This window comes from Dipodomys spectabilis, unplaced genomic scaffold (assembly GCF_019054845.1).
Source record: "Dipodomys spectabilis isolate Male_0828 unplaced genomic scaffold, ASM1905484v1 ptg000051l, whole genome shotgun sequence".
NCBI lineage: Eukaryota > Metazoa > Chordata > Mammalia > Rodentia > Heteromyidae > Dipodomys > Dipodomys spectabilis.
The window spans coordinates 19,476,952-19,503,420 of NW_024870728.1; the positions used below are offsets into that span (position 1 = coordinate 19,476,952).

At 39.4% G+C, this 26,469-nt stretch overlaps 1 protein-coding gene across 1 annotated transcript in view; it reads right to left on the reverse strand.

Moving 5' to 3' along the window:
• Unc80 (unc-80 homolog, NALCN channel complex subunit) overlaps positions 1-22,290 on the reverse strand; it is a 182,511-nt gene extending 160,221 nt beyond the window's left edge. The window contains 7 exon segments of the mRNA XM_042679276.1: positions 3,213-3,352; positions 7,096-7,169; positions 8,314-8,437; positions 16,352-16,653; positions 17,820-17,976; positions 21,185-21,233; positions 22,171-22,290. Coding sequence (XP_042535210.1) covers positions 3,213-3,352; positions 7,096-7,169; positions 8,314-8,437; positions 16,352-16,653; positions 17,820-17,976; positions 21,185-21,233; positions 22,171-22,262 — 938 coding nt within the window. The 5' untranslated portion in view covers positions 22,263-22,290.
• Positions 22,291-26,469: the final 4,179 nt, after the last annotated feature.

Below are 26,469 nucleotides of genomic sequence, written 5' to 3' on the forward strand. Positions count from 1 at the left end.
TGATCTTCAGAAACTGTGTGCAATAATTGGGTGTCTTATCTTCTAAGACTTGGGATAATTTAATTGACGGATAAAGTAGATTTTGGTGCCAAGATAAAACTGTCAGCTTTGAAAATGCTTGTGGAACCCTGAAGTAGGTAGAATCAGTAAAACCTTGAGGAATGTGTGTGTGTTTTTAAATTATTATTAAGGAGTTGTACAAAGAGGTTTACAATTCTGTGTGTTTTCTTTTAAAAGTGTACATTTGCCAAGTTTTCCTCAGAAATTGCACAGGCAAATGTATACTTTTTATACTCAGCACTTAGCAGGAAAGTAAGAAGCAGACTTCTGGAGAAGGAGGCTTTTCATTATGTAGTGGATGTAGTTTGCTTGCTACACTGTGGAAAGTTCAAAAATTACCCTAAAAAAATGGTGATCTGGCAAAGGAGATGTCAAAACTACACACTGCTGTGTGTAAGTAGTTGAGCATCAGTGCATTTGCTACATGGTATGAGATTGCATTGGTATTCTAGGATTCTTTGCCCACTTAAAATTTTATTTTTAATTTACAAATAATAATTTTATATAGATGTTTTATATCTGTTTATATTCTAGTGATTAAATAACATTAATAACTGCCATTTCATGATAACATTATATTGCATAGTTAAAAACATACTCTTTTAGTATTGTTGGAAAATATCCAACACATTATTATTTAGTATAATAATATAGCACTCTTGGTGCAATCAACCGCTATTCTTTCTCTACTTTAACAAATTTTCCCCCTTATATCAATAATTCCCCTTTTCTTATCTGATCCCTCTCAGCCTCACGTAACCACAGTTCTGCTTTGTGCTCCATGAGTTCAACTGTTTGGTTCTACATGGTTGAATTTAAGTACTTCTGTCACTATTGATCTGGGATAGTAAATGGGCAGATTAACACAAACAACTAAATCACACAACCCATGTTACTATCACATTTTCATATTCTTCATCAACAGATTACTTAAGTGGAACACTTGCTTTTAAAATATAAATAAACAAAGGGAAGCCCATTCCTCCATAAAAAATGTAGTAAATATCTTTGTTTACATGGCTCCATGTTTTCCATCACTCTAAAAGACCTTTAGAAAGTACAGCACCTCTGTACTGTATTTTAAATACAGTTTCAAATGGTATCAAATGCATGTAGATGATTTTAAAATTAGCAAATGGAAGGGCAAGTCAGATAGTGGGAGGAATATTTGTGAATCATTGTGTGGATAAGGGCTTTGTATCAGCATGAAAAAGGAAATCTTCAAGTTGAACAATAACACAACCTAGCTGAAATGTGAAAAATGTTTTGAATAATTAAGGAAAGATTTTTCAATAGCTAATATGTGCATGAAAATATACTAATCATGGCACCCTTAGTCAGAGAAATATAAATAAAACTGCAATCAGATGTCATTCACACCTGTTAGAATGACTACAATAACAAAGAACCAATCACAAAGGTTTCCAAGGAGATAAAGGCACATACTTTCATACGTTGCTGGGAATTTGTAAAGTGTTACAGCCATGTTGGAAAGTAGCTTGTTGATTTTTCTTTTGTCATACAACCCTGCAATTTTTCTCATAGCTATCCACCCAATAGAAGAGAACATCCAGTGTGCACACACAGTTCTTTTTATTTTTATTTTTAGTTTTTAGTTTTTGCGTCGAGTCATGGGCCTGAACTCTGGACCTGGGCACTATCCCTCAGCTCTTCAGCTTAAGGCTAGCGCTCTACCACCTGAGCCACAGCGCCACTTTGCCTTTTTTTTTGCTTATGTGGTGCTGAGGAATCCAACCCAGGGCCCATGCATGCAAGGCAAGCGCTCTACCACTGAGCCACCTTCCCAGCCCCACACAGTTCTTTTTAAAGCATTGCTAGTAATAGACAAACTGGAAGCAGTCTATATATCCATCAACTGATGAATAAAGGAAATGTGATAGATCCATACAATGGAATGTTATTTGGCAAGAAAGAGGAATGAATGAACTACTGATACATGCAACAATGTAGGCAGAGCTCAAATATGTTATTGCTAAATGAGAGAAGCTAGGTGAAACAAATAATAATAAGATGTATTATTGCACTTATGTGAAATGTCTAGAAATATATGCCAATAGAAATAGAAAATGTACATGTAGTTATCTAAGGTCAAATATGGTAATGAGAGTGACTGCAATGGAATAAAAGAGATGCTTTTGGGTGACAAATGTTTTTTGACTGGATTGTTGGGAATAGCTGCATAATAAGATTACTAAAAGTCATTAAACAATAAACTTAAAACATACACTTTATGATGTAGAAACAGTATCTAGATAAAGCTATTTAAAATGCCTCAGTTGGGCTGGGAAAGTGGCTCAGTGGTAGAGCGTTTGCCTTGCATGCCTGAGGCCCTGGGTTTGATTCCTCAGCACCACATACACAAAAAGAAAAAAGCCGGAAGTGGCGCTGTGGCTCAAGTGGTAGAGTGCTAGCCTTGAGCTGAAGAGTTGAGGGACAGCTCCCAGGCCCAGAGTTCAGGCCCCACGACCAGACCCCAAAAAAATAAAAAAATAAAAAAAAGTCTCAGTTAAAAAATACTCCTAGCCTGTGACTGTATTTGAAAGTAGAGGCATACAAATGGTCTCAGGGAGTCTCCCTCCTTAATAGGAATGGCAAACTCCATGAATGCAGGTGTCCATAATTTCAGCAGAAAGTAGAAAGGAGTCATTAGCTCTTGCCCATGGGGCAGGTGTTCCTAAGCAAATTTGTTAGGACACAAAATAACAGGGACAACTTTGGGAAATTTACAAATATCAGACTATAATTTCTAAGGATTTTGCAGTACCAACTTCAGCACAAGAATCTGGGGATATAAAGTATCCTTACACATTAAAACAGATCCTTTAACATCTCTACAATAAAATCTTTTGATGGCATTGTTGGAGTTTCTACACTTAAAACATTTACAATAGTAATCCACCCAGATATCTTTGTTAGGTCAGACATTGTCTTCCTACTTCCCCACTGGTTTGTTCAAATGAGAGCTATTTATAACATACATTTCTTCAATTAATCTAAATAAGCCTTGACCAACAATACATGTACACATCTTGTACATACATATATTTTTTAAAGATCAAAGGCTATAAACATAGCTAAACATGCTTACTTAACTTTTAGATATGAAGACACATCTGTCTCTAATCATGTACCTGGAATGTGATGGACCTCTTTCCTGGGAAGTTTGGGAGGACAGACTTCCATCAAAGGAGTTTCCTCGGTGACAGCCTGAGATGGTGGCTTTGGGTGAGATGGAATCGGGCTGGAATGGTTCGCACGTAACCTGGAGTCCCTTTTGGAGGTGGAGACAGCATATTAGTTTTTTATTTTCCCCTTATGCATAGCTTCTACAACCATATATGTGCTACATACATAGTTCTGTATGTGTTCTTTCCAATACAACAGATTATAATGCATTACAATAAGGGATTTTTTTACTGTGTCTAAGAGGAAATAGAAGCAGGTTTCCAGAGTGCAGCTGAGTCATTCCAAGTATTAGGCTAAGCAATTTCATAACTTCTATTTCATTTGCCCTTGACTCTCTTCTCCTTAGCCTATATTCAGTATGTAGAGAAGAGTTATAAGCCTGACAATTCATCAAAGGTATGCCGATACTGTAGAAAACCCAATAGAGGTGTGAGGTTACAGGTGAGCGGCAGGTCAGCAGGAGGTAATTAAATTGAAGCCAGCACATGAAAATGGAGGTGCAAGGTTCACATTGTATCATCATTCATCAGCAAGAGCGTGTGATACATTTTTTTGAGTTGGACAGGACCTTTACCCTGATTTGTAAGTACATACTCAGCAATTCTCTTACTGAGTAGCTTATTCTAATTACATTCATTTATCCAGTAAATGTAATTCGGCTCAGGCCAGATAGGGTATTTTTCCATATGTATTATAGATGAAATGCTTTTAAATACCATAATAATGCATAAACACCATAGTAGTTTAGACATTATACTTTCTTTTTAATATTTTTATTATAAAGATACTGTAAACCTTATACTTTTTATTTTCATACACAAAATCATGGATGAGTCAACTATGACTTACAGAAAAACAATTACACCTGGAAATTTCACAAAATAAATCTCTTGAATGTGACCAAAGAATCTCTTGACATTAGTACACTCTATGTGCTTCATGTTTGGTGATTTTAGAGGTTTTTAAAAAAAATTAATAGATTGAGGAGATTGGCCAGTGAGAGAACACTTGTCTACTTGCCTAGCATACATGAACTCCTGGACTGAATCCCAGTCACAGTAAAACACAGAGAGGGGAGGAGAGGAGTAAGTGTAGGTATAACAGCAGGTCCAACAGAACCATAACACAGACCACACACAGCCATACAACTCATTTTAAGTTCTTTAGTACCATATTAAAAATAGGAAAATAGGTGGTTAGTTTTAATAAAAAACTTTAACTCCAAATTTCAACCATATAATCAACATAAAATCATTAATAATGCTTCATAATGTTGACTTGTTTCATACTATATTTCCAAGATTTGATATACAATTTAGACTAGCTATATTTAAAGAGTTCAACAAACTACATGGGACTAGAGGCCCACCCAAATGGTCAATAAAAGTCTAACATAGTTAGACAAGAGTTCCTGGGGGAATAGAAGCCTCTATTGTTTCTTAGAAGGATAAAATGTGGACAGGCAACAAGAAAGGAAGAGAGCATTCCAGTTTGAAGAACCTCTAGGCTGAGACTCAGAGGCTGAGATAAGCATAATCTATGTGTTAAAGGCAATATCTAAGTGACCTTATAAGTGATCTGAGAGGGGTCACTTAGAAAGATGTTCTCAGATGGTGGAACACAGAGTATTGAGTGAGGAGTCTGATCATTAGGAGAGGGGAACGTGCTTTATAGGTTCCTATAGAGAAGGGATATGATAAAAGTATGGCACCTTGCATATAATAGCTTTTATGAAATGGTGGGTCAAAGAATAAATTTGGAAGATTAGTTTGCATTATTAGCAGGTGTTTATATTTTAAACCAGAAGAGCTAAAGGTAAAAAAAAAATCCAATTAGTTGCTCCAAACTGCAATCAAGTTATGAGATCCTAAGGTGCATAGAATACAATGAGTATATCTTAGCAACACAGTGAAAAAATGATTTGGCAAGAAGCAAAAAGAATTAGAGAAAAATATGAGACTCACAGTTCATGATATCTAAGATATTACCATTTATAAAATATCCTGTTATTTTCTCGACTACTAAAGGAAAAAGACCCTCTTAAACAAGGACTATTGACTTCTTTACCAGCAAAAATTTAATTATACACTACCAGAAAGAGTTCCTTTAGATTTAGCTAGTCATAGCCTTTGATTATAACATCCATCCTATGCAAATGTAGGAAAAGAGTGCACACGAAGAAATTGATGTAGCTTTCCTAAAATGTCTTCATCCTTATAAAACTCTACACAGAGTTCTTCATGTCCGACATTATCCAAAGAATTTTCTGTGTGTCATGAGTGTTATTTTACCTCCTTCTTCCCTTCTTGTAGTCACTGACCACATTCGTGAGGCCCAAGGAGGATAGCCACACCAATACAGCTACCAGGCAGAGAGAATATAGGAGATTAAAGATAATCAGGTAACCTCAATTTCAAAACCTGCCAAATGTGTGTACATGTGTGTGTATGTGCATACAAAGCATAACGTGAGCAATTTTCGGTAAATGATAGTTACACTAGGAGTCTAAAATTTCCAACTTGGAGTGTAAAGAAAAAGATAATGATATTCCTGACAGTAATAGATCAGTTACAAAGAGACCCAATTATGATGACAAGCATTCGGTTTTACTTTGCATGTGTTGGACTGAAAGTGAAGGCAGGTCAACTGATGACAAGTTAATAGCAGTATACATTTCTGTGTAGCTCTCATCTACTCTGGGCCTTAATTTCTCTCTTTCATGAACTGTGACATATTGGCATTGAATCATAGTCTGTGTTTTTTCTCTTTTATGTAAGTAAATTTTAGTCCTCATTAAACTTTATATTCCTTAGTAGGACAGTATTTTACACCTTCTTTCTACTCCCTACACCATGAAACACTATCCAACCAATACAGAGTCACCTAATAAAAAAAATTGTATGAAGTCAGCAGCAATGACTCATGCCTATAATCCTCACTACTCAAGAAGATGAGATCTGAGGATCACAGTTCAAAGCCAGACAGGCAGGAAAGTCCATTTGACTCACATCCCCAATTAACCACCAGAAAACCAGAAGTGCTGCTGTGGCTCAAAGTAGTAGAGTGCTAGCCTTGAGCAAAAGAGCTCAGGGACAGCGCCCAGGCCTGGAGTTCAAGCCACAGAACCAACAATAATAAAAATTGTGATGATTATTATTAATAATAATTGTTAGTGTAGTTGAGGAGTTGGGAGGGAAGGGATGGTAGGGGAAAAAGAAAGGAGGAGGCAACAATGCTTGATAAGAAATGTACTCATTATCTTGCCCATGTAATTGTAACCCCTCTGTAAAGTACTTTTCACAATAAAAAATATATTAATAAAAAAGAGTTGACTGATAACTATTCTATTTAATGTTCTATTTATTCTAATATTCTATTTAATGTGAGGTGAGAAAACGAAAGCTAACATGTAGTGAGTGCTACTTATTGAAATAAAGCATTGCTTCTCATATGATAACCTGTGATATAATTTTTTTTTTTTTGGTCCGGTCGTGGGGCTGGAACTCTGGGCCTGGGTGCTGTCCCTCAGCTCTTCAGCTCAAGGCGAGCGCTCTACCACTTGAGCTACAGCGCCACTTCCAACCTGTGATATAATAATCTCATCATACATTATGCAATTTCAGTACTTCTACACTCTTTGAAAGACATGTAAAATTATTTTTCTTACTTGATTGACAGAAAATGTGAAGTTGTTAAATGTTGTATGTTCAGGAAGGGGGAGAAGGCTTTGAGCATGGTAGTATGAATGCAGAACTCATGTCTGACGCTTCACACCACACTACCTCAGGAATTTCTCTCTTCCTTTTTCTCTCATTTTAACAAACTAACCTCTTGGTGTCTTGTGTCTTGATTTGGTGATTCACAGGTCTGATTTTGACTGTTGATAGGAGAACTTCTCTTGGCTGCATAAATGGGAGAAATTCTATCACCAAGACTATAGGTTCACATTATTTCATGAGTTTATTTCACTTTCAATTAAAAATCCCAACTAATAGGTCATTATAACACTGAAAGAAGAAATTTAATAACGGAGATTGAAAATCTTATCATGTCTTAGTGAGAAGTGTAGGCACTCTTCTCTTCAGTATGACTCAGTAGGTAAAAATAGGACCATCTTCTCAGCATGGACACTCAGCGGAGCATTACACATAGTAACAAGTTCTTACATAACAAGTAACAAGTTCTTACATACATTTCTATCCTATAACTCTCAAGGTATGTAAGACACTAAGGAATCTGTGTAATCAAGGAGTGTCATATTAATATATATTCACTTATTTAAATGTATTCATTTACATTTATATTGTTTATATTTTTAACACAAGGCTCACACTTGCTCAGCTGTAGTGCTATGCCTTGAACCAGGCATCCAGTTCAACTTTTTTGCTGGTTATTTTGGAGATGGAGTCTTGTGGACTCTTCTGTCTAGACTGATCTGGACCTACAAACCTCCAGACCTTAGCCTCCTGAGAAGCTAGGGTAACAGGTATAAGCTACTGGTACTAGACTTTACTCAGACATTTGATAAGATGCAAATGGTAACAAATATCTTCTTTCAAAAGGAGAATGAGCCTTTTAAAGTAACATCACTATCTCCATTGCCCATTGGTGAAATAAGAACATTAGGCTACATACACAGCAAAATACAGATTTGGGGTGAAATATCTCTTACTACAATTCAGCCAAAGGACTTCCCCACTAGACAACAACTGAACTGGAATGCTTTGATAACAATGAGGCACTAGGATTCGGCCTCCACTCCATCCACCCGGATAATGAAATAATAGTTGTAATATTTCACCCATATTAACTGATCTATATCCCATAATAATCCTGCAAGTAGTATTAAAATGCAAAATTCCTGCTTTACTGATGAGGAAACTGAGGCATTGACATTTAAATGTCTTGACCTAAAATCATATAACAAAAAAAGCTCATGCACCTGGTTTGCTGTTTTTCTCTATGTGAATAAGCCTCGTAGCTAGGCCACTCCTATGTGTGAAGGAATCTGCCAATGCCACCCTGCTGGGTGCGTGAGCTACAAACCTGTAATAATGTTCCTCATGGGCTTGACCAACGCTGTGAAGCCAGAGACTTCGGGCTGTCTGTGTTCCCACATAGGCTGCCATATAACAAGCCCACTGGCCAGCCGGAAGGTGAGGTCAGATTCCTGGAGACAGAAAAGATCATGTGCAGTAATTGCCTTCTGCCAGTCAACGAGTTGTCATTCACAGGTTATTTTCAGATGATCTGTTCAACCTTCTTTCATAACCCATATAGGTACGGCCAGAGGAAACCAACAACTTTATCACTGCAATTGCCACAGAAATCAAACAACCTGCTTTATGTGGAATGAATAATTAATCGAAATATAGCTCTGGGGAAAGCATAAAACACAGAAATTATTGTTTTGTGTTTGCTATAATTGAGACCTGCTTATTGCAAGATTCTTGGCAGAACTCTTCATTCATGCTTGCATTATCATTCCTCTTAATTATTTAATTGTGATTATTTCTCCCTCATGACACAATGTCCTCTGAGACTGGCTATTGTGACATTTTGTTCTCAAGTGCATCTCTCACTCTCGAATTTCATGGAATCAAGTTTGGTGCTTCATAGTGTTATTTTGCAGTGCTTTTCTCATAATGATCCTTAATTCCTTAAAGACATGGATAGATCAGGCGTCCTCATTTCCTCTCAGCTCCCAGTATCATAACAGCACTTAAGACAGCATTAGGAATTACATGCACAATAGATTTGCAATAAATACCTGTGGCATTGGGCTGCCTTTACAACTCATGTCCATACAATTTGTCTATAATTGAAAGTCTCTCCCAGAAACACATTCTCTGATTCCTTGCTACATTTACAGAGGCCGGGGTATTTAAAATGCAGTCTCATGTGGTAAAGGTACATTGTGAGGTGACATTTTATCCACTTCAGCCTTGCAAATGGCAGGAAGACAGAATGAATAATACAGTTGCAGGTTAACGAACACCATGAGGACCTAGAAATTCACTTGGGACAGTAGTTTGCAATGCTGACTTACATTAGTTAATCACTTTTAAAACAGGATGCCCAGGACTCACTGCACAGACCCATTAAATCAGAATCTTTTTGAGGTTTGCTCAACTTTCCCCTAGTGACTATCATATGACATATGAGGACAGCTCACAAAGCATTTGGTCAGATTCATCCCACACATTTCCCACAAATATACAGAGAGCACATAATGTGCTCTGGCACTCCTTTAGGTTCCTGAATATAGTAGGTAACAAAGCACAAAAAATAATTCCCTGTTCAATGCAAAGGAGACGTTACCTAGATAAGGGGATGTGTGGCAAGGTGTTGACTCTGAGACAGGAGGGCCATGGAAGACATACGGAATAGACAAGTTTTGAGTAAAGAGCTAAATTAAATGAAGGACCTTCCAGGTAGATTCTTCTAGAGAAGTTCTCAATTAAAATGAAAATGCCCTAGCTAGGTGCTGGTGGCTCATGCCTGTAATCCTAGGTACGCAGAAGCCTAAGATCTGAGAATTGCAGTTCAAAGTCAGCATGTGCAAGAAAGTCCATGAGACTCTAATCTCCAGTTAACCACCAGAAAACTGAAAGTGGCGCTATGGCTCAAAGTGGTAGAGCACCAACCTTTAGCAAAAGAACTCAGGGCTAGCACCCAGGCCCTAAGTTCCAGCCCCATGATCCCTCCCCCTGACAGATGTCCTAAGTTTACTTATCAAAAACAACTATTAAAGTGTGTTCCTAAAGTCAAGAGTAGACACACAAAAAAAGATCAAGGAAGTTATGTGATAATTTATTGCTTGATAGGCCATAGTAAAGATTTCAGTGGTTGCTGAGTAAGAATCGAAGCTGCTGCAGGGTTTTGAATAGTAAAGGCACCTGACTGGACATTTGTTTTATTAAGTTCACACTGAAGATAGATTGAGAAAGAGCAAAGGTTGAAGAAGACAATTTGAGAAGCTATTGTTATCATCTAGGTGAAAGATGGTTAGAGTAGGTTGCTGGTAGAGACCAAAATTATAAGTGGTATACTATAAATACATTTTGGAGATAGGGTTTCAGAATTTTCCAGTTGATAGAAAACAGTATGACACAGAAAAGTATCGAGGATTTTTGGCATTGTCATGAATAGACCTGGGAGAGCTGAGGAGAAGTGAGTAAGCAGCTAAACAAGAATGTCTGGAGGTAGGTGCCAGTCATCCAAAATCCCTTCAAATGGGCCTGGGAAATCCGAATGATACTCTCCAGCAAGCAGGGAATTAAGGTTAAACAAATCCTATCAGATTTGTCTCCAGAAATACAGGAAGCCAGATCTCAAGTGACCTGGTTTTAATGATTTCTTAGTTTCTGAGCTCAGTCCTTTTCTATGTTTCTCACAGATAACCCGAGCACAAGTAAAACCCCAATAAAAATCACGGCAGAAAACATTAAATTCTTTTGAATAAAATCCTGGCTTCTAACACTTGCTCTATCACCATACCCAGACAGTTGCTGCCTTCATTTGTTATAATTGGTGCATTCTTGACTAGATTAAAGTATCTTTTTTTCAAAGTGAACTGAAAGATTTTCTTCCAAATATTTTCCCTTAGCATTGATACCCGATTGTTTTCTAAATGAACACATGTCCATTTTCTCTAAAGAATACCAACTAAATCCAAACAATCTTCAGATTTGAATACTGTGAGCACTTATGTCTCCTCTTGGGTTGCTATATTCCTTTGAAATGTTTTTTCAGTTGCTACAATGTATGAACTCTGAGTCCTTAATTTCTCTCCTAGATTCTCCTTTAACGGGGCACTCAATGCATCACAACATAGAAAACCTAGCAGCTGGGAAAAACATTCAGTTGTGAAGCAGGTAGTCTTTAAAAAAAACAACAACAACCAGAAGTTGTAAACACTGGCAGAATATCTTATTACCATGTTTCGGGTGTTTTCCTTCTTTTCACTGATGGTATGTATCCACAATTCACTGAAACAATTCTAAATCTATTTACTAGACACAGATTCAATGAAACAATTATCATTGTCATGTTGCTTACTTCCCTTTGAGGTCTTACATTCTGTTTTATTTCTTCTTATTTCCCTAGTACTTTAAGTAGTGCCCAGCACAGAGAAGGAAAGAATAAGGAAATAATATAAAATCATAGGTATACTGCCACTATATTTTTAAAAGATTCCTTAGTTTAGGATATATGACTCATTTTTCACTGATAAACTTAAAATTAGTCTAAAATTAATAATATGCTTTATAGAATTTTCAGATTATTGATTTAATGTGACTTAAGCTAGTTTTGTTTGTTTGTTTGTTTGTTTTTGTTGGTCATGGGGCTTGAACTCTGGGCCTGGGTACTGTCCCTCAGCTCTTCAGCTCAAGGCTAGCACTCTACCACTTGAGCCACAGCACCACTTCTGGCTTTTTCTGGTGAGGAATTGAACCCAGGGCCTCAAGCATGCGAGGCAAGCATTCTACCACTGAGCCAACTTCCCAGCCCCCTTAAGCTAGTTTTAAACGAAACATGTAGGAAAATATGTATCTAATAATATACTGTCTTACAATAGATGAGTCACTTTGAATTATTTGTTAATTAGTGAATGAATTCAGCAAGTATTAATTAAGCACCTACTACACAGATACTATATTGGTACAATGTTACTTTCAAACCATTTGGAATGTAGTGAGATATAGATAAAAAGATAGCAATAAACAAGGTATAACAATAAAGCTCTAAGATATCATGGAAATAGAAGAGAGTGGGTCTTGAATGAAGTTTAAAAGGATGGATAAGAATGTTCTAGCTTGACAGATCGAGTAAGAGGCTGTTCCTGACACCTATATAAGGAAAAGCTTCTTGTTTTCTTGGCGAGAACCCAAACATCTGGAGTGCAAAGACAGAAGAAAGAAAAGAAAGGCACACTATAGACAACTCACTATATTAAACCAAGGGCTTAGAGTTTTGTCTTCGGTATGATGAGAAATGAATTGTTTATTTATTTATTTATTTATTTATTCATTTTGCTGGTCATGGAGCTTGCTGGGCCTAGGTGGTGTCCCTCAGCTCTTCAGCTCAAGGTGAATGCTCTACCACTTGAGCCACAGCACCACTTCTGGTTTTCTAGTGGTTTATTGGAGATAAGAGTCCCACAGACTTTCCTGCCCAGGCTGGCTTTGAACCATGATCCTTAGATCTCAGCCTCCTGAGTAGCTAGGATTACAGGTGTGAGCCACCGGCGCCCGGCTCTACCAAAATTTCTGTCCAGAGTTTTTCCATTAAAACCATGAATAAGCTCTGAGTCATTAATCTCCGCTTTACAGTCCTCATTTCATAAATCCTTGGCTCTATATAAAACAACCATCATGCCTTCTCCTTGAAACTCATCATAGATGATCCATAGTCACCTTACACTTTCCCTGGAGTCAGCCTTTCTCCTATCGTCTATATTCCAGATCTTTTGTCCAAACTCAAATGTACTTACTCTTTCATCTTTACCTGTATATTTTATTAATTAGTGTCCTATCAATTTTGTCTCCTAAAATGTTCTTCAATTTATCATCTCTTTTTTATTCTTATTTGCTATGTTAACCCAAAATTTGTCTCATCTCACTTGGACACCTTACTTTCTGCTTGGGTTAATGGTCTCCCTGTGTATCCCATAAGATCCATTGTCAGTATCAAATAGTCTCTCTGGAGTGTAGCCCAGAGTTCCCCATGACCGACCCGACCCTCCCCCTCCTCCCCCCGCAAAAAAAATTTGGTAGAAAGTCAAAACTGTGTAGAAACTTTGTAGAAAGTTTGTGCTAGAATCTCACTTCAGTTATTAATAAGCTCTGAACATTGGCTTCTTCTTTGGTAAGGTGAAAAGAAAGATACCCACCTCCATACAGCAGAGGCAAACAGAAACAAGTGCTTGAAATGGAGTAAATGGAAGGCGAGTACTTTGGAGGCCTGTCCTCATGTCTATTGAACTTTGGCTTCTTAGTTTTGAGCATGATGCTCAACAGTCTGCAATACAGTCTGTGTGAGGACCCGGTGGGGACCTCATATAGTAAGATCAAGAAAAGGATGGGCAAGTGGGCAGCACCTGGAATTGGAGACTATATTTCATAGAATCTGCAATCTAGAGTGTTTTCCTAGCAGCACACAGATCTCTGGGATTGGGACAGAAAGGCAGATGTTGGTCTTGATCTGGGGTTAGAGTTTGAAGGGCAAAGGGCATTAATAGTGTTGGTGAGAGGTACTTCACATGGATGTAGGAAAGATAGAATAAGAGGATAGGCTCCTAAATAGTCTAATAACCAGCAGGCCATCTATGTGTACTAGTTCTCAATCAAGGATGACTTCCTTCCACTCACTCTTCTGGAAACATTTGATGACCTATAGAAACATGTGTGGTGGTTTCAACTCAGGGAGGAGATGTTATTAGTATCTAGTGGCTAGAGGATAGAGTACCAAATAGTCTACAATGCATGGGACAATGTCCCACAATAATTATATGGTACAAAATGCCAAGAGTGCCAAGGCAGAGCAATTGTGATCTGCAATTATACATTCCCCAACAACACTGGGGAAAATGTATATACCTCTCTCAAATGGAAAAGCCTTGAGGGGAATTTATTGACTCATTTATATTCTGTATAGTGTTTGGAGCAATATTTAACTCATACCAATGGAAAAATAATAAAAAACCTATGCTAGTAATACAGCTAATAATTTATCATGCATCTATCATTGTGTAGTGTTTAGTGTAGATTCTTCTAGATTCATAAGAACTCTATTACTAGGCCACATGCAAAACTTAGGCATCTTCAGTGAGCTTTCTAAACAGTTGTAGTTTCTCTTGAAAGATCTGGCTGCTTCTTTTAACAGTATATCATCTTAACTGCAATAAAACACCAACATCAAAACCAACTCAGATAATTGTAGACATCCTTATTGATTGTTTTTAGGAAGCCTTTTATCTTTTCCTGTCCATTTTAAGGACAATGGACTCACATATAATTGTTGTTTTCAAAACTTGGATCCATTCTTGATAATAACTTAGGTTCTATATCAAATTAGTCACAAAATACTGAGGGCCTGATATATGCCATACAGTAGTTAAACATTAGAGATACAATTGGAATCTAGGCAGTCAAGAAATGGGCAATCAACATGTACACAAACATCTATAATTCCAATGGAATTATCAAAAGTGGAAAACAAGCAGAAGAAGGGACTTGTAGCACAAAAGTAATCATAGAAGACTCATTGTGATTGTTAATGCCTACAAAACTATGCACACACATACCCCTCCCCCACACATACATGCTAGCTTGAATATTTATTCATTAGGGTGAGTAGACTGATAAGATAGATGTGGCCATGTAAAAATATAGGATAGAGAATAGAAGTAAATGTTTCAAGGAGAAGGAAATACTAGTATAAAAACTAAAACTAAAAATGAGCTTATGGAGTTTGAAAATGAGAGACTCCAAATAGTAAAAGGTTCATGAACAAGGAAGAAGCAAATGAGATGAACATAAGCAGACATACTAAGAATGAATATAGCAGACAGAACTGGAGATAATGATGTTAAGCAAAGGAGTGAAGTTCAGAAGGACAAAGGTTGTATGTTTCTTTCTCGTATGCAGAAGCTAGTCCCAAAAGATTATACATATATTAAATATATAAATATATACATATATACATATATGTGAACATGATTATAATTGTGGAATGATGTGGAGGAAAAAAGGAGAGGAGAGAGGGAATGAGAATGTTGGAGGAATGATTGATATCAAAATACATTGTCTACATATGAAGAAGACATAAGTAAACTGATTGCACAATTAATACACACTAAGAACGAACAAAGGTCTTACAGGTCCCCTAATGACCTAGTGTACAGTCTCAGTTAAGCAAACATTTTCTACTTAAGTATATCCTTTAGAAAAGACTTCTAAAATGGAAATTTAAAGATTTTGCAACAATTTGATTTAACTACATTAAAAATGTGTAAAAATGCTGCCAGGATAGAGAATTCACAGATTGTTTCAAATCCATTCCTATCAGAAATGGGACAAAGTCAACAAAGAGAAATTTTTAGGACACTAAAATAAAGTACAATGCCTCATTAGTCCCTTCCCCCACTCATTGTGATTGTTAATGGCTACAAAACTATACACATGCATCCCCAACCCCCACACATATATGCTAGCTTGAATATTTATTCATTAGGGTAATATTATTCTACTAAAGAACACTTGAACATATTAACAATTTTAACTCTTGTCTTAGCAGTTAGAAGGAACATGGTATTATGTGTCTTCATATAATTAGATACATCCACAACATGATGCACTTAAGGATCTAAAAGTTTAGGTAATATCACCAAGGTTACACATCTTGGAAGTGTTAGCTAACTGATTTCAAGTTTAATTCTCTTTCCTAGATCCAAATGTGGATGGATATAATTGCATTTTAAGAATATTGGTTTCTTGTAGTCCCATGTTTTCTAGTTTAAAATATTTTAAAGTACAATCCTTCAGCTATAGCCGTCAGGAAGTCCATAAGACATAAAATTTCGAAACTTTCTGCTCTAGACCATATTATTATAATAGAGGTAGTTATAAAAATGCTATAAAACCAGAGGAGGTAGTTGCTACGTGGAGGAGGCTGGAATGAAAGCTTCATGGAAATGATGACATGGATAGATGTTGGAGGAAAAGAGGAGGGGAAGGAGGATGGTGCAAACAGCAAGAGCATTTTCTAAAGACTTTCAAGGAGGTGGTCAGTAGGAAATAGCAGTTGATAAATCAAGAAAAGAATTAGGCCCTAGATCATTCTTGACCTCATACACCAGATTCCATTTGTTGGGTTTTGTCCTGAGGCTAATGAGAAACCACTGAGTAAGTAAAGGATACCTTTGAAATACTATTCAGCTGTGCAATACAAAAAGTGAGACTTTCCATGCCTTGGCTTGAGATCATACAAAGATATGAAATACCAACTAGAAATACCACTTGAATCCCACCCCCGCCTCATCCCCATCCCACCCCAACCTGGATGCTAGCTTCCTGCTTACCTTGATCCGATGTACCAGAGGAGCAAACAGAAACACAAACAGCTCCACAGTAGCCATAGAGTTCTGGAAGATCTTCCTTCGGTTGTTCTCCTCTTCATCATTGGTGCTGCTTTGGCAAGGCTGCCCCGGAGATCCCTGGTTTTCAACTTGGTGGATGAAAGCGCTGCTGCTGCCACCCCAGCTGGAGCCTCGGTCTGTGCCACCAAACCGCTCACTGTTGCAGTCCTGGGGGGCCTCCAGGAGCATCCAATGCAAGGTGTGAAGAAGTTTAGTCTCAGCCACACCCAGTTTATCCTGGTGGCCTGCATGAGAAAATCGCAGAGCCAGGGAAAGGTCAGCCATGTGACCAGACCAACAGAGGTGGCAGAGAAGAACATCTTTGCTGTGCTGTGTGGTTCAATTTCCTAGGGGACACAAGCATCCCTCTGCATCGCTAACAAGCATGGCTGCCAGATCTCCTTGCTTATTGTGGTTTTCTTACTGGCTACAATCTTGTCAGACTAGCACACTGTCGTGGAGAATCCCATTTCATCAGTTTGATTCCCAGTATATTCCCAGACAGGTAGCATCAGGGTTAAAATATAAACTCTGAAGATAGCAACTTCTATTTTAGATAACATGACCTGGAAAAATACCTCTGCAAAGCTAACATTTGAGCAGAGTCACAAATAAGGGGGAATGAATGAGATGAGAAGTATGTTTTTTAACTTGGGATAAATAGCAATAGCTATGACATATGTCCAAGTAAAAATGACAATTCACAAAATTACACACACACACACACACACACACACACACACACACACACACACACACAGAGCTATTACTATGACAAAGCTGGGGAAATGTTGTAAAGGTGATGCAAAATTCCTGAAAGTCATTTCCCTAGAAACTGGAAAGACAGAGAGCTCCTCCATTGGAAGTCACCTTACGCAGGTGAGTGTCTTTAGCTAACCTGTAATATTTTACTGTTTCAGAAAAAGATGTATTCACATACTACTTGCAAAGTCAAAGAATTAAAAACATCTGGATGTCTGTGGGTGACTCATGCCTGTAATCCTAGCTACTTAAGAGACTAAGATTTGAGATCAAGATTCAAAGCTAGTTCTGGCAGGAAAGTTCCATTCGTATTTCCAGTCAACCACCAAAAAGCTGGAAGTGGAGCTGTGGCTCAAGAGGTAGAGCACTAACCTTGAGTAAAAATGGTCAGTAATAGCGCTTAGGCCCTGAGTTCAAGCAACAGGACTGGCAGAAAAAGAAAATAAAGAAAACCAATTCCTTCAATGATAAATAGAAAAGATTCTGGCACTGATGTGAGGGAATATGTGTGAGAATTACATGAGAACCTACATACACTTTACCTGGAACAGTACTAGTTACTACTCAGTACCCATTGTTCATTGTTCTCAGGAGAGTTGGCTCTAAAGGACAAAGATATGCAACTACAATGCAGTACAGAAGCACCCACCTAGCTTGTTCCTGTTTGAAAGTAGGGTTGCAGTGCAGTGGAGGACATGAGGCAGGGCAGCTTGCACCAGCTCCCATCTGGAAATGCTCTGGATGGCCTCCGAGAGGGCCGGGGAGAGGCCATGCAGCTTGTTTTCTACCAGAACTCGTTCAAAGGACTGCACGTTTGAAAAAGACAGAGGAAGATTCTGATTGCTAAGAAATGAACATCAAAGGACTCTATATCTACAAAAGATGTAAATCATTGGACCGAAGTTTTTAGGATGCACAATTGCTGTGTTCCATGCATATGTTCACATGCATATGTTCAACCTGCAGTGAATATATCGGACCATTTGCAAGCTGTTGTTTTGATTTGGCTGGGTTTGGTTTTTGGCAGCGCTGCAGATTGAACTCAGGACGTCATACTTGGTAAGCAGGTGTTCTACCACTTGTTATGTTCCCCAGTCTTTTTTTATTTTCAGTTGATTTCTAAATAGGGTCTCATACATTTTTTTGCCTGGACCTCAATCCTGCTATCTCAGTTTCCTGAGATAGCTGGGAATACAGGTATGTGCTACCATGCTTGGCCTCATTTACAGGCTTTTGATCCAAAATATATGGCTTGAACTATTAATGAACTCTAGTTTTGTCAAAATAAGCTTCCACTAACAAAGAACAGAAAAACATACTTAACCTCAAGAGATTTTTGAGTATGATATTTTATGAAATGTTGCTGAATCATCCCAAAGAACCATCAGAGCAGCAGATGGAAATAAAAATGTGGGAAGTATGCAAAAGTGTCTTGAAAGACAGAATTTATGTCAACTTGTTCAACAGGTGTTTACTTAGATACAACTCATGAATGTCAGCCATTTGCAAAGCCTAATTTCCCTGATTTATTCCATGTACCCAGTAATAATCTGGAAAAATATTCCTTATTTTCATGCCTAGAACTGTGAAAAACCACTTTAAAAGTATCTGTTGGATACAGAGAGAAAAGGGGATGAGGGAAAGAAGGAGCAGAAACTATCCTTGCTCTCTCTTTATATCTGTCCATGCCAGGGATTCTTACAGAGAAGGAAACATGTTAAAAAGTTTGATCTAGCCGGTAGTGTGGGGAGGGATAGTAGGAGAAAAATGAAGGAAGGGGTAACAAGTTTGACAAGAAATGAACTTATTTACTTATGTAACTGTAACCCCTCTGTACATCACCTTGACATTTTAAAAAAAGGTTTGATCTACTCAGTTGTTTGTTGGTTGGTTGGTTTTTGTTTTTGGCTTTTTTTGAGTGTGGAGAATATCACTACTTTATTGGAGGAAGAGAAGCTAATAAATACTAGAATGAAAGAATTGAAGATTTAACTTGTAAGGACATGATTAGTGCTTGATTCCCCAAATGGTCAATTGGCATTATTAGGGTATTTGTGAAAAAAAGCATGATTTGCTTCAGAGAATATCCAATAAGAACTATTTCATATTTTTACTCCAAAATAGAAATGAAAGGTATTCTGAGGTTTTAATACAGAGTACAATTGGAGATGGAATCTACATCTAAAAAAAAAGAATATAAAGAAGACCATTAGATATGTTGGACATATCGATACTAATACTTAAAATTTTGGAGTCCTTGTGTATCTATCTGCAAATTCATTAAGTAATGTGTATGTTAGACACTAAGAAACTATAGTTTATACAGTTTAATAGTACATGGAAGAGGATAAATTACATATCTTATGATCTCAGTGAGTTCGAGGTAGTTGTCTTTTTATATTACTAATGTAATTTCAGAGAATATTTTAAACTTGGAACTTGGAACTTGTTTTCTATATTGCTATCTGTATACCTTGCTCCCTATCTACCCACCTATCCATCCTTACATGTAACTTTGCTGCTTGATATTTTGTGGCAACATCGGAAATGTCACACGTATGTTTGCCAAGAACAGAGAAAGGCCGTGGTTATTTTAACTAGGAGAGTTGTCAATGTGGCTTAAGGAAGGTATAGAGATTTCAAGAATCAAAAAACTATTCCAATTAGTTAGGTACAAGATAGTCCATGAATTGATTGTTTTAAGAAATTTGTGTTTAAAACATATCCCCACTGGGCACCAGTGTCTCACACCTGTAATCCTGACTACTCAGGAGGCTGAGATCTGAGGATCACGGTTCAAAGCTAGCCCAGGCAAAAAAAAGTCCCTGTGAGACTGTTAAGTCCAATTAACCACTCAAAAGCCACTCAAAAGCTGTGGCTCAAGTAGAGCGCTAGCCTTGAGCACAAAGAGGCTCAGAGAAAACATCCAGGCCCTGAGTTCAAGCTCTAAAACTGACCCCCCAAAAATTCCCTATGGCAATTCTGAAAGAGAGAGACTTAACAAAACAAATTTCTACTTGAGTATCATGTGTGTGTGTGTGTGTGTGTGTAATTTCCTCAGTTGCATTCTATCATAATTTGTGGCTCTTACACATTTCAAAGCTCTTTATGAGAAGGTCATCCATGTAGCAATTTGTAAGTATTGGTGTCAATATTCAACTGAGTATCCTTCATCATTTACATTATACAGCTATTTGTGGGAGTTCTGGATTTCAATGGAGGCTGCTAAAAAATCCATTTCCAATTTTCTTCATTATTTCATGTCTTAGTCAATTTGCAAAACAAAATTGTCTTAGAACTTTGGGACAAGTACACTTCATAACTGTATAAATATTAATGCTATTTTCATAATTATTTTATACTATTCACTTCCAGACTTGCAGAATATAGATGACACATAAAAGTATATACAACATATTGTATATGTTGTTCTAGTAGCTCATAAGTACTCAATTTATGAATATCTACTGATGGTCTCCATTTTGTAAGAATTTGACTTTTTACACTAGTCCTGAAGGCCCATGGTTCCTTTATCTCCTACCCTCTTTCCTCCTACCCAGTCTCTCCCCACTAAGGCCCTTTGCCCAGCAGTCCCCTTTCCTCCCTTCTTCCCTTCCTCCCTCCCAGTGTCATTGCTCAAGCATCACATTAGTAATTAAGCCTTATCTACCCACTGCTTATAAAACACACCAGACCACAGGGCTTCCTAATCTCCTTTGTTGTTTAATTTTTCTCCATAATGCTTATCACCATCTGGCTTATTGCGTGTTTTCTGTACATATTTGTTTGAGGCCTGTCCAACCTTCTCCCCCCCCCCCAACACACACACTGTAAATGCTGTTATTTTAGTTTTTTCTCTATCCCAACAGTAGAATTGTACCTGACACACAGTAGGTGTTTGATAATATTTCCCCCAGTGAATTACTACATGCATCAATATGATTTAGTCTTTCTTCGGGTTCAAATTACTAGGCAGAACACAAAAATAATCATTAAATGGTGAAAATCACATACCACACAAGAGGCTTCATATTGCTTCCCCAGTTTAGGCCTCAAAAATGCACTGAAAAGCCGAAAGAGATTTCTGTTATAAACATGAGCAACAATTTTGTGACAGCATCCTATGATATATTTTTCAATGGCTGAGCCACGGTGCCGTGAAACTCCAATTTCACATTTCCTTATAGCTTGTTAATGGGCAAGTGTTGAACAGCTGACGACGTTCGCTTTTTACACGTGCAATTACATAGATGAAAAAGATGTGCAAATCTGCCATTTTCCCCCCATATCCTCTCCTCTTCCGAGGACTTTCACCTAACCAGATGCTAAATCGCCGATGGCGAGAAGTGGTGCGTTCCTCGTGTGTGTGCAGTCCTATTAAAACCTGAGAGACTGAATCCAGCTGTGGGCCACAATTGCTACAATCTGTTTTCCTTATCTGCTAACTCTCCAAAATAAAAAGAAGACCATCTTCTCTGCTATGTATTGGAATAGCTATTAATCTTGTCCAGAGGGGAAGAGCAAAGGTGTTATCAAATATGAGTCTTCCTGGTGGAAGAGGAAAAGAATACGCCGGCCGGATCCGAGTGAAAATGGTTAACAAGTGGGCACAGCAGCTATTCGCCAAACGGGAGAGCTGCAAAAAAACAAAAACAAAAAACAACCCCACAACAGGTCACCCAGGCTGGATGACAGCAGGAGGGGGGCATGGGACTCCAGAGCTCAACCAGTCATGGTCCTTCTCTTCCCTGGCTCCCTGCCCCTCCTCCCAGCCTCCCGGCCCTGCCAACCCCCCCATAATGTATATGTATTCATTCCCCAAGCCGCCGAGCTGCGTGGCGTCAAACTTCACTGGCGTATTTTTTGCCGTGTTATGTTAATGCGTGTTTTGAAGCGGGTGCACAGGGCTGTGCTTGCAGCTCGGCCTGGGCAGCGGCGGCGGTGGCGGCCCCGGGAAACGGTGCCCAGCCCGCCGCGCGCGCGCCCCGGGCGCCCCTCACCTGGTTTGCCTCCACAGGAAGGTCTGGATGGGCAGGGGGATGCCGCGGCCGCTGTCCGGCTCCTGGCCCTCGGAGCTCTTCCTCTTCACCATGATGGTGGCTCCCGGGAGTCCTCCTGCAGGACCCAGCGCCGGGTCCTCGCTAGCCGCCGCCACCACCTCCGCTTCCTCCTCCTCCTCCTCCTCCTCCCCCCGCCGCTCCCCCCAACTCTCATCCCCTCCTTCCCCGAGGCAGGGCCGCCTCTCTCCGCCCCGCTCCCCCGTCTCTCGCCCCTTCCCCCACCCGTCCCCGCGCGTGGAACATGGCTGCGGGAGGCGGGCAGGGCTGGAGGAGCCGCGGGCCGGGGAGGGGGGCGCGCCGAGCCGCTGGCCGCCGCGGCGCCCCCGCGCCCGCTCCCTGCTTTCAGCACCTCCCACTGTGGACAGCGGCCCGCGCCGGGCGGCCCGGCCCCAGGGGCGAGCCGGGGGCCCGACCAGCAGCAGCAGGGGGGTGGCCCCAAGAGTCCACGCGTCGCATGGCACGCGCACGCCGGGCCCCTGCCGGCGTGGCCTCTCCGGCACCCAGGGTCCGGCTCACCCCCCACCCCCAAAGGCACACAGGCTCTGCACCCCCAGGAGTGCACCCCTGTCCTGCCTCGGCCTCACCTCCGCAAGCCCCAAGGACTGTCACCGTCCGGGGAGGAGGAGGAGGAGGAGGAAGAGGAGGAGAAGGAGGAGCTTTGGAGAGCCGCAGAGCACACAGCGAACTCTGGCATCATTCGCACTTCTAGCAAAGAAAGAGGTCAGGAGTCCACCTCGAGGGTTTAGCAGGGAGAAAGCACACAGATCCTGAGAGGGGTACGGAAGACCAGCTTGGCAAGTGAGAGGAAGCCTGAAAGTTCTCTGGCTAGAGAGTTGATTCTCAAATGGTAACCGCAGAAGTTCACCTTGATTGTTTTGCCAGAGCTGAGACACACAACCTCCCCCCACCCCCACCACTAACCAGTAGAGTATTGGTTAGTTGCACACTGAGAAGGAACATCTGAATCCTGCCACCTTCGTGATCCTATTCACCCCAGTGTAACTGCCATTTTCCTCTGATTCTAAGAGCCAAATGCCTGTTGAGTTTATGGTTGTCTCATTTTTACTTGCATTATCTAGCCGTAAAACAAGCAGGGCTTTAGTGAGTGGGATGAAGAAGTCTGAGTTAAAAAAAATCAATGCTGCAAATAGTCAAAATAGTCATACACGTTTTTGAGCAAAGATATTGGTAAGATGCATGAAATGAAGTATCAGACTCTAGGCTGTTTACTATCCAACAGATAGTAAGCAGTATTCCCTTATAATTAGAACATGTTCATCTGTTCTATATAAAGAAATCTCTATGGTATATACTGGTTTTTCTTTTAGCCATGGAAACACATTTTTCATTTACTTTCTTGAAGTCATCTTTTAATATGAATTGAGACAGATACAGATTAAGTACGGTGTATTCAATGCATATGTAAGAAGTACATTTTGTATACCAAGAACTATGCTATATTGACTCCTACTCATAAGGAACTCATAATATTGAAAGAAAAATAGACATGGAAACAAAAAAGTTTCTTGGGAAACATAACCAGGCAGGAAAATGGAGACCAGAATTGGGTAAAGAAAGACTTTGTACAGTGGGATTTAAAAAGAAAAGTTAGAGGAAATACATTCTCTGAACAATGAAGTAAAATTTCCTCATGCAAGTATGGAAGATAGGGCAGGAATGCTGAGATTGTTTGAAACAAATAAGAGCTGTAGCTAGCTCTACAGACTTGAGAACTGTTCTAGGCAATTCCAAATCTAAGTCCGGACAACAGAGCCACAAATAAGGATTTGAATCTGCATAATGCTGCAGAGAGAAGGGATAGATAGAACTTGATGGCCAAGTGGGCAGGGGGAGGGGGGGGGATACAGCCAAGTTGTTAAGGGCTTAGGTAGCCAGCCAGATAGTTTTGTCTCTAGTTCTACTGGAGATACAGTACTCTTGAGGAAGCAGAAAACTGCCAATGTATCTAGATAATGCATCTTCTCTAGACAGATGATGATAAAATATTAATACTTGTACAGAATTTAAGAGCTAAGTCTTCAGAAAATATCAAGCAAAGCTCCAAGTTTTTGGTTCTGAGCAACTGAATCATTAAAAGAAAATAAGTTGACCAGAGGAATCATGTTCTTATTTTTATGTGCTTGTATATGGGAGCAGTTTTCCCGACTAGGAATCCCAAAGAAGCTAGAAAAATGTATAGGAAATTAGCCTATCCTGAATAAGCCCTGTATAAAAAGTAGATGAACTTATGAAAGTAGATAAAAATCCAGGCAAATAAGGGGAAGGTAAAATGGAAGAGACCATTTTAAAGGACATCAGCTTAAGTTTATTCTCAGAAATAAATGTGATGTCAGGAGGTGGCACAAGGTAGGATAATGGAAGCAAGCAGAAGTCTAAAATAACCCCAGGATTTCCCTCTGCTTTACACATAGTACATTCTAGTTGTTTAGTGAAATTCTATTAAGAAGTGACTTTACTTACTTACTTATTGGTTTGTTTGTTTTCACACTCAGAAGTCTGTATTTTATTTTATTTTTGTCCAGGTCCTAGGCTTGAACTCAGAACTGATGCTGTCCCTGAGCTTTTTCTGCGTAGGGCCAGCAGTGCTCCATCACTTGCACCACAGCTCCAAATTAGAGATAAAAATCCTCAGATCTGCGATTCTTCTAACTTCAATCTTCAGGTCTCAGCCTCCGGAGTAGGTAGGATTACAAGTGTGACCCATCAACATTGGAGAGAAGTCTGCAGCCCCCTCCTCTTTCTCCTCCTCCTCCCCTTCCTCCTTTTCCTCTCCTCCCCTCTCCTCTTCCCCAACAGGAAGCAGGGGAAAAATACCTCACACAGCATCAGGTTGCCCCAGCCCAGTCCTGGGTCCTAGCTGAGGGCTTGTATCTCCTGGCCAGTAGCGAGGAGGTTTTCCCCTGGCGCTTCACTCTCACTGTCAAATAAACGTTGCCTCTGCTACCATTTTTCCTGCCTCAATTATTTGGTAGAGGATAGAAAGGCTCCAAGAACCCTAGATGGTATCAAATGGGTATAATGCATTTATTAGCTCTATCTTTGGGTGCATTTGAAAAGTTTTATGAAACCCCAACCAACAAGTGCATTGTCCTCTCTGGGCATTGGTGGCCCCTGGCTGGCCCCGGTGCCCTACACCCCGGGTCTATGGATCTACCATGGATCTATGAGTCTACCGTGTTGCAGTTCTGCTGGCCTTTCTTGTTTCTCCAGAAGTAATTTCACCTTTCTTAGTTTTAAAAAGTTACTAATGGATTTTAGTTCTTAGAGTATATAGGTACATATTTTTTTTCAGGAAACTTGATGAAACTGGTGGTCATGAAGTTGAGCAAGGTAAGCTAAAATTTCAAAAAGTCATATACTTAATATTTTTGATCACTTATAAAGTCTAGATCTAAAATGATAATAATGGTGATAATAATGGAGACATACATGTAAAAGGTGGGCTGTCTAGGGGCAGAATCAGCAGAGTGGGAAGAGAAAAGAAAAGAAAAGAATATTGGGGGCTGGGAAGGTGGCTCAGTGGTAGAGCGCTTGCCTTGCATGCCTGAGGACCTGGGTTCAATTCCTCAGCACCACATAGGCAAAAAGAAAAAAAGCCAGAAGTGGTGCTGTGGCTCAAGTGGTAGAGTGCTAGCCTTGAGCTGAAGAGCTGAGGGACAGTGCCCAGGCCCAGAGTTCAGGCCCCACGACTGGATCAAAAAAAATTTTTTAAAAAGAAAAGAATATTGGGGTGTTACACCTATGAAGTATATAAAGAAGGTCTATCTTTCATAATCCATAGGAAAGCATAATAAAACCCTCAAATACTACTTCAAAAACGAGAGTGGGTGGAGTGGAGAAATATAATGGAAGGGTGAACTCCATCCGAATACACTGTGTACAGTGTGTGGACTTATCCCAATGAAACACCTCTGTGTCTATAATGTATGCTAAATTCAAAGATAAAGTAAAATGAATATTTTCGTTAGTGTGGTAAACTTGTTTTAATTGATGAACCAATGTCAAAACCTTATTGCTGACTGGAATCCATAGTTGACATTAGAGTTCAGTTTAGGTTCTACAGATGTATTTGTTGTATTAAATAATGCCATGTGTCCAACTTCATGGGGTCATACAGTAGCATCTCCCTGCCCTTAGCGTCCCTTGTGCTCACTCTACTCCCTACCTTTCCCTTCCTCTTCCTAACCTTGTCAGTCATTTATCCTTCCAATGTCTTAA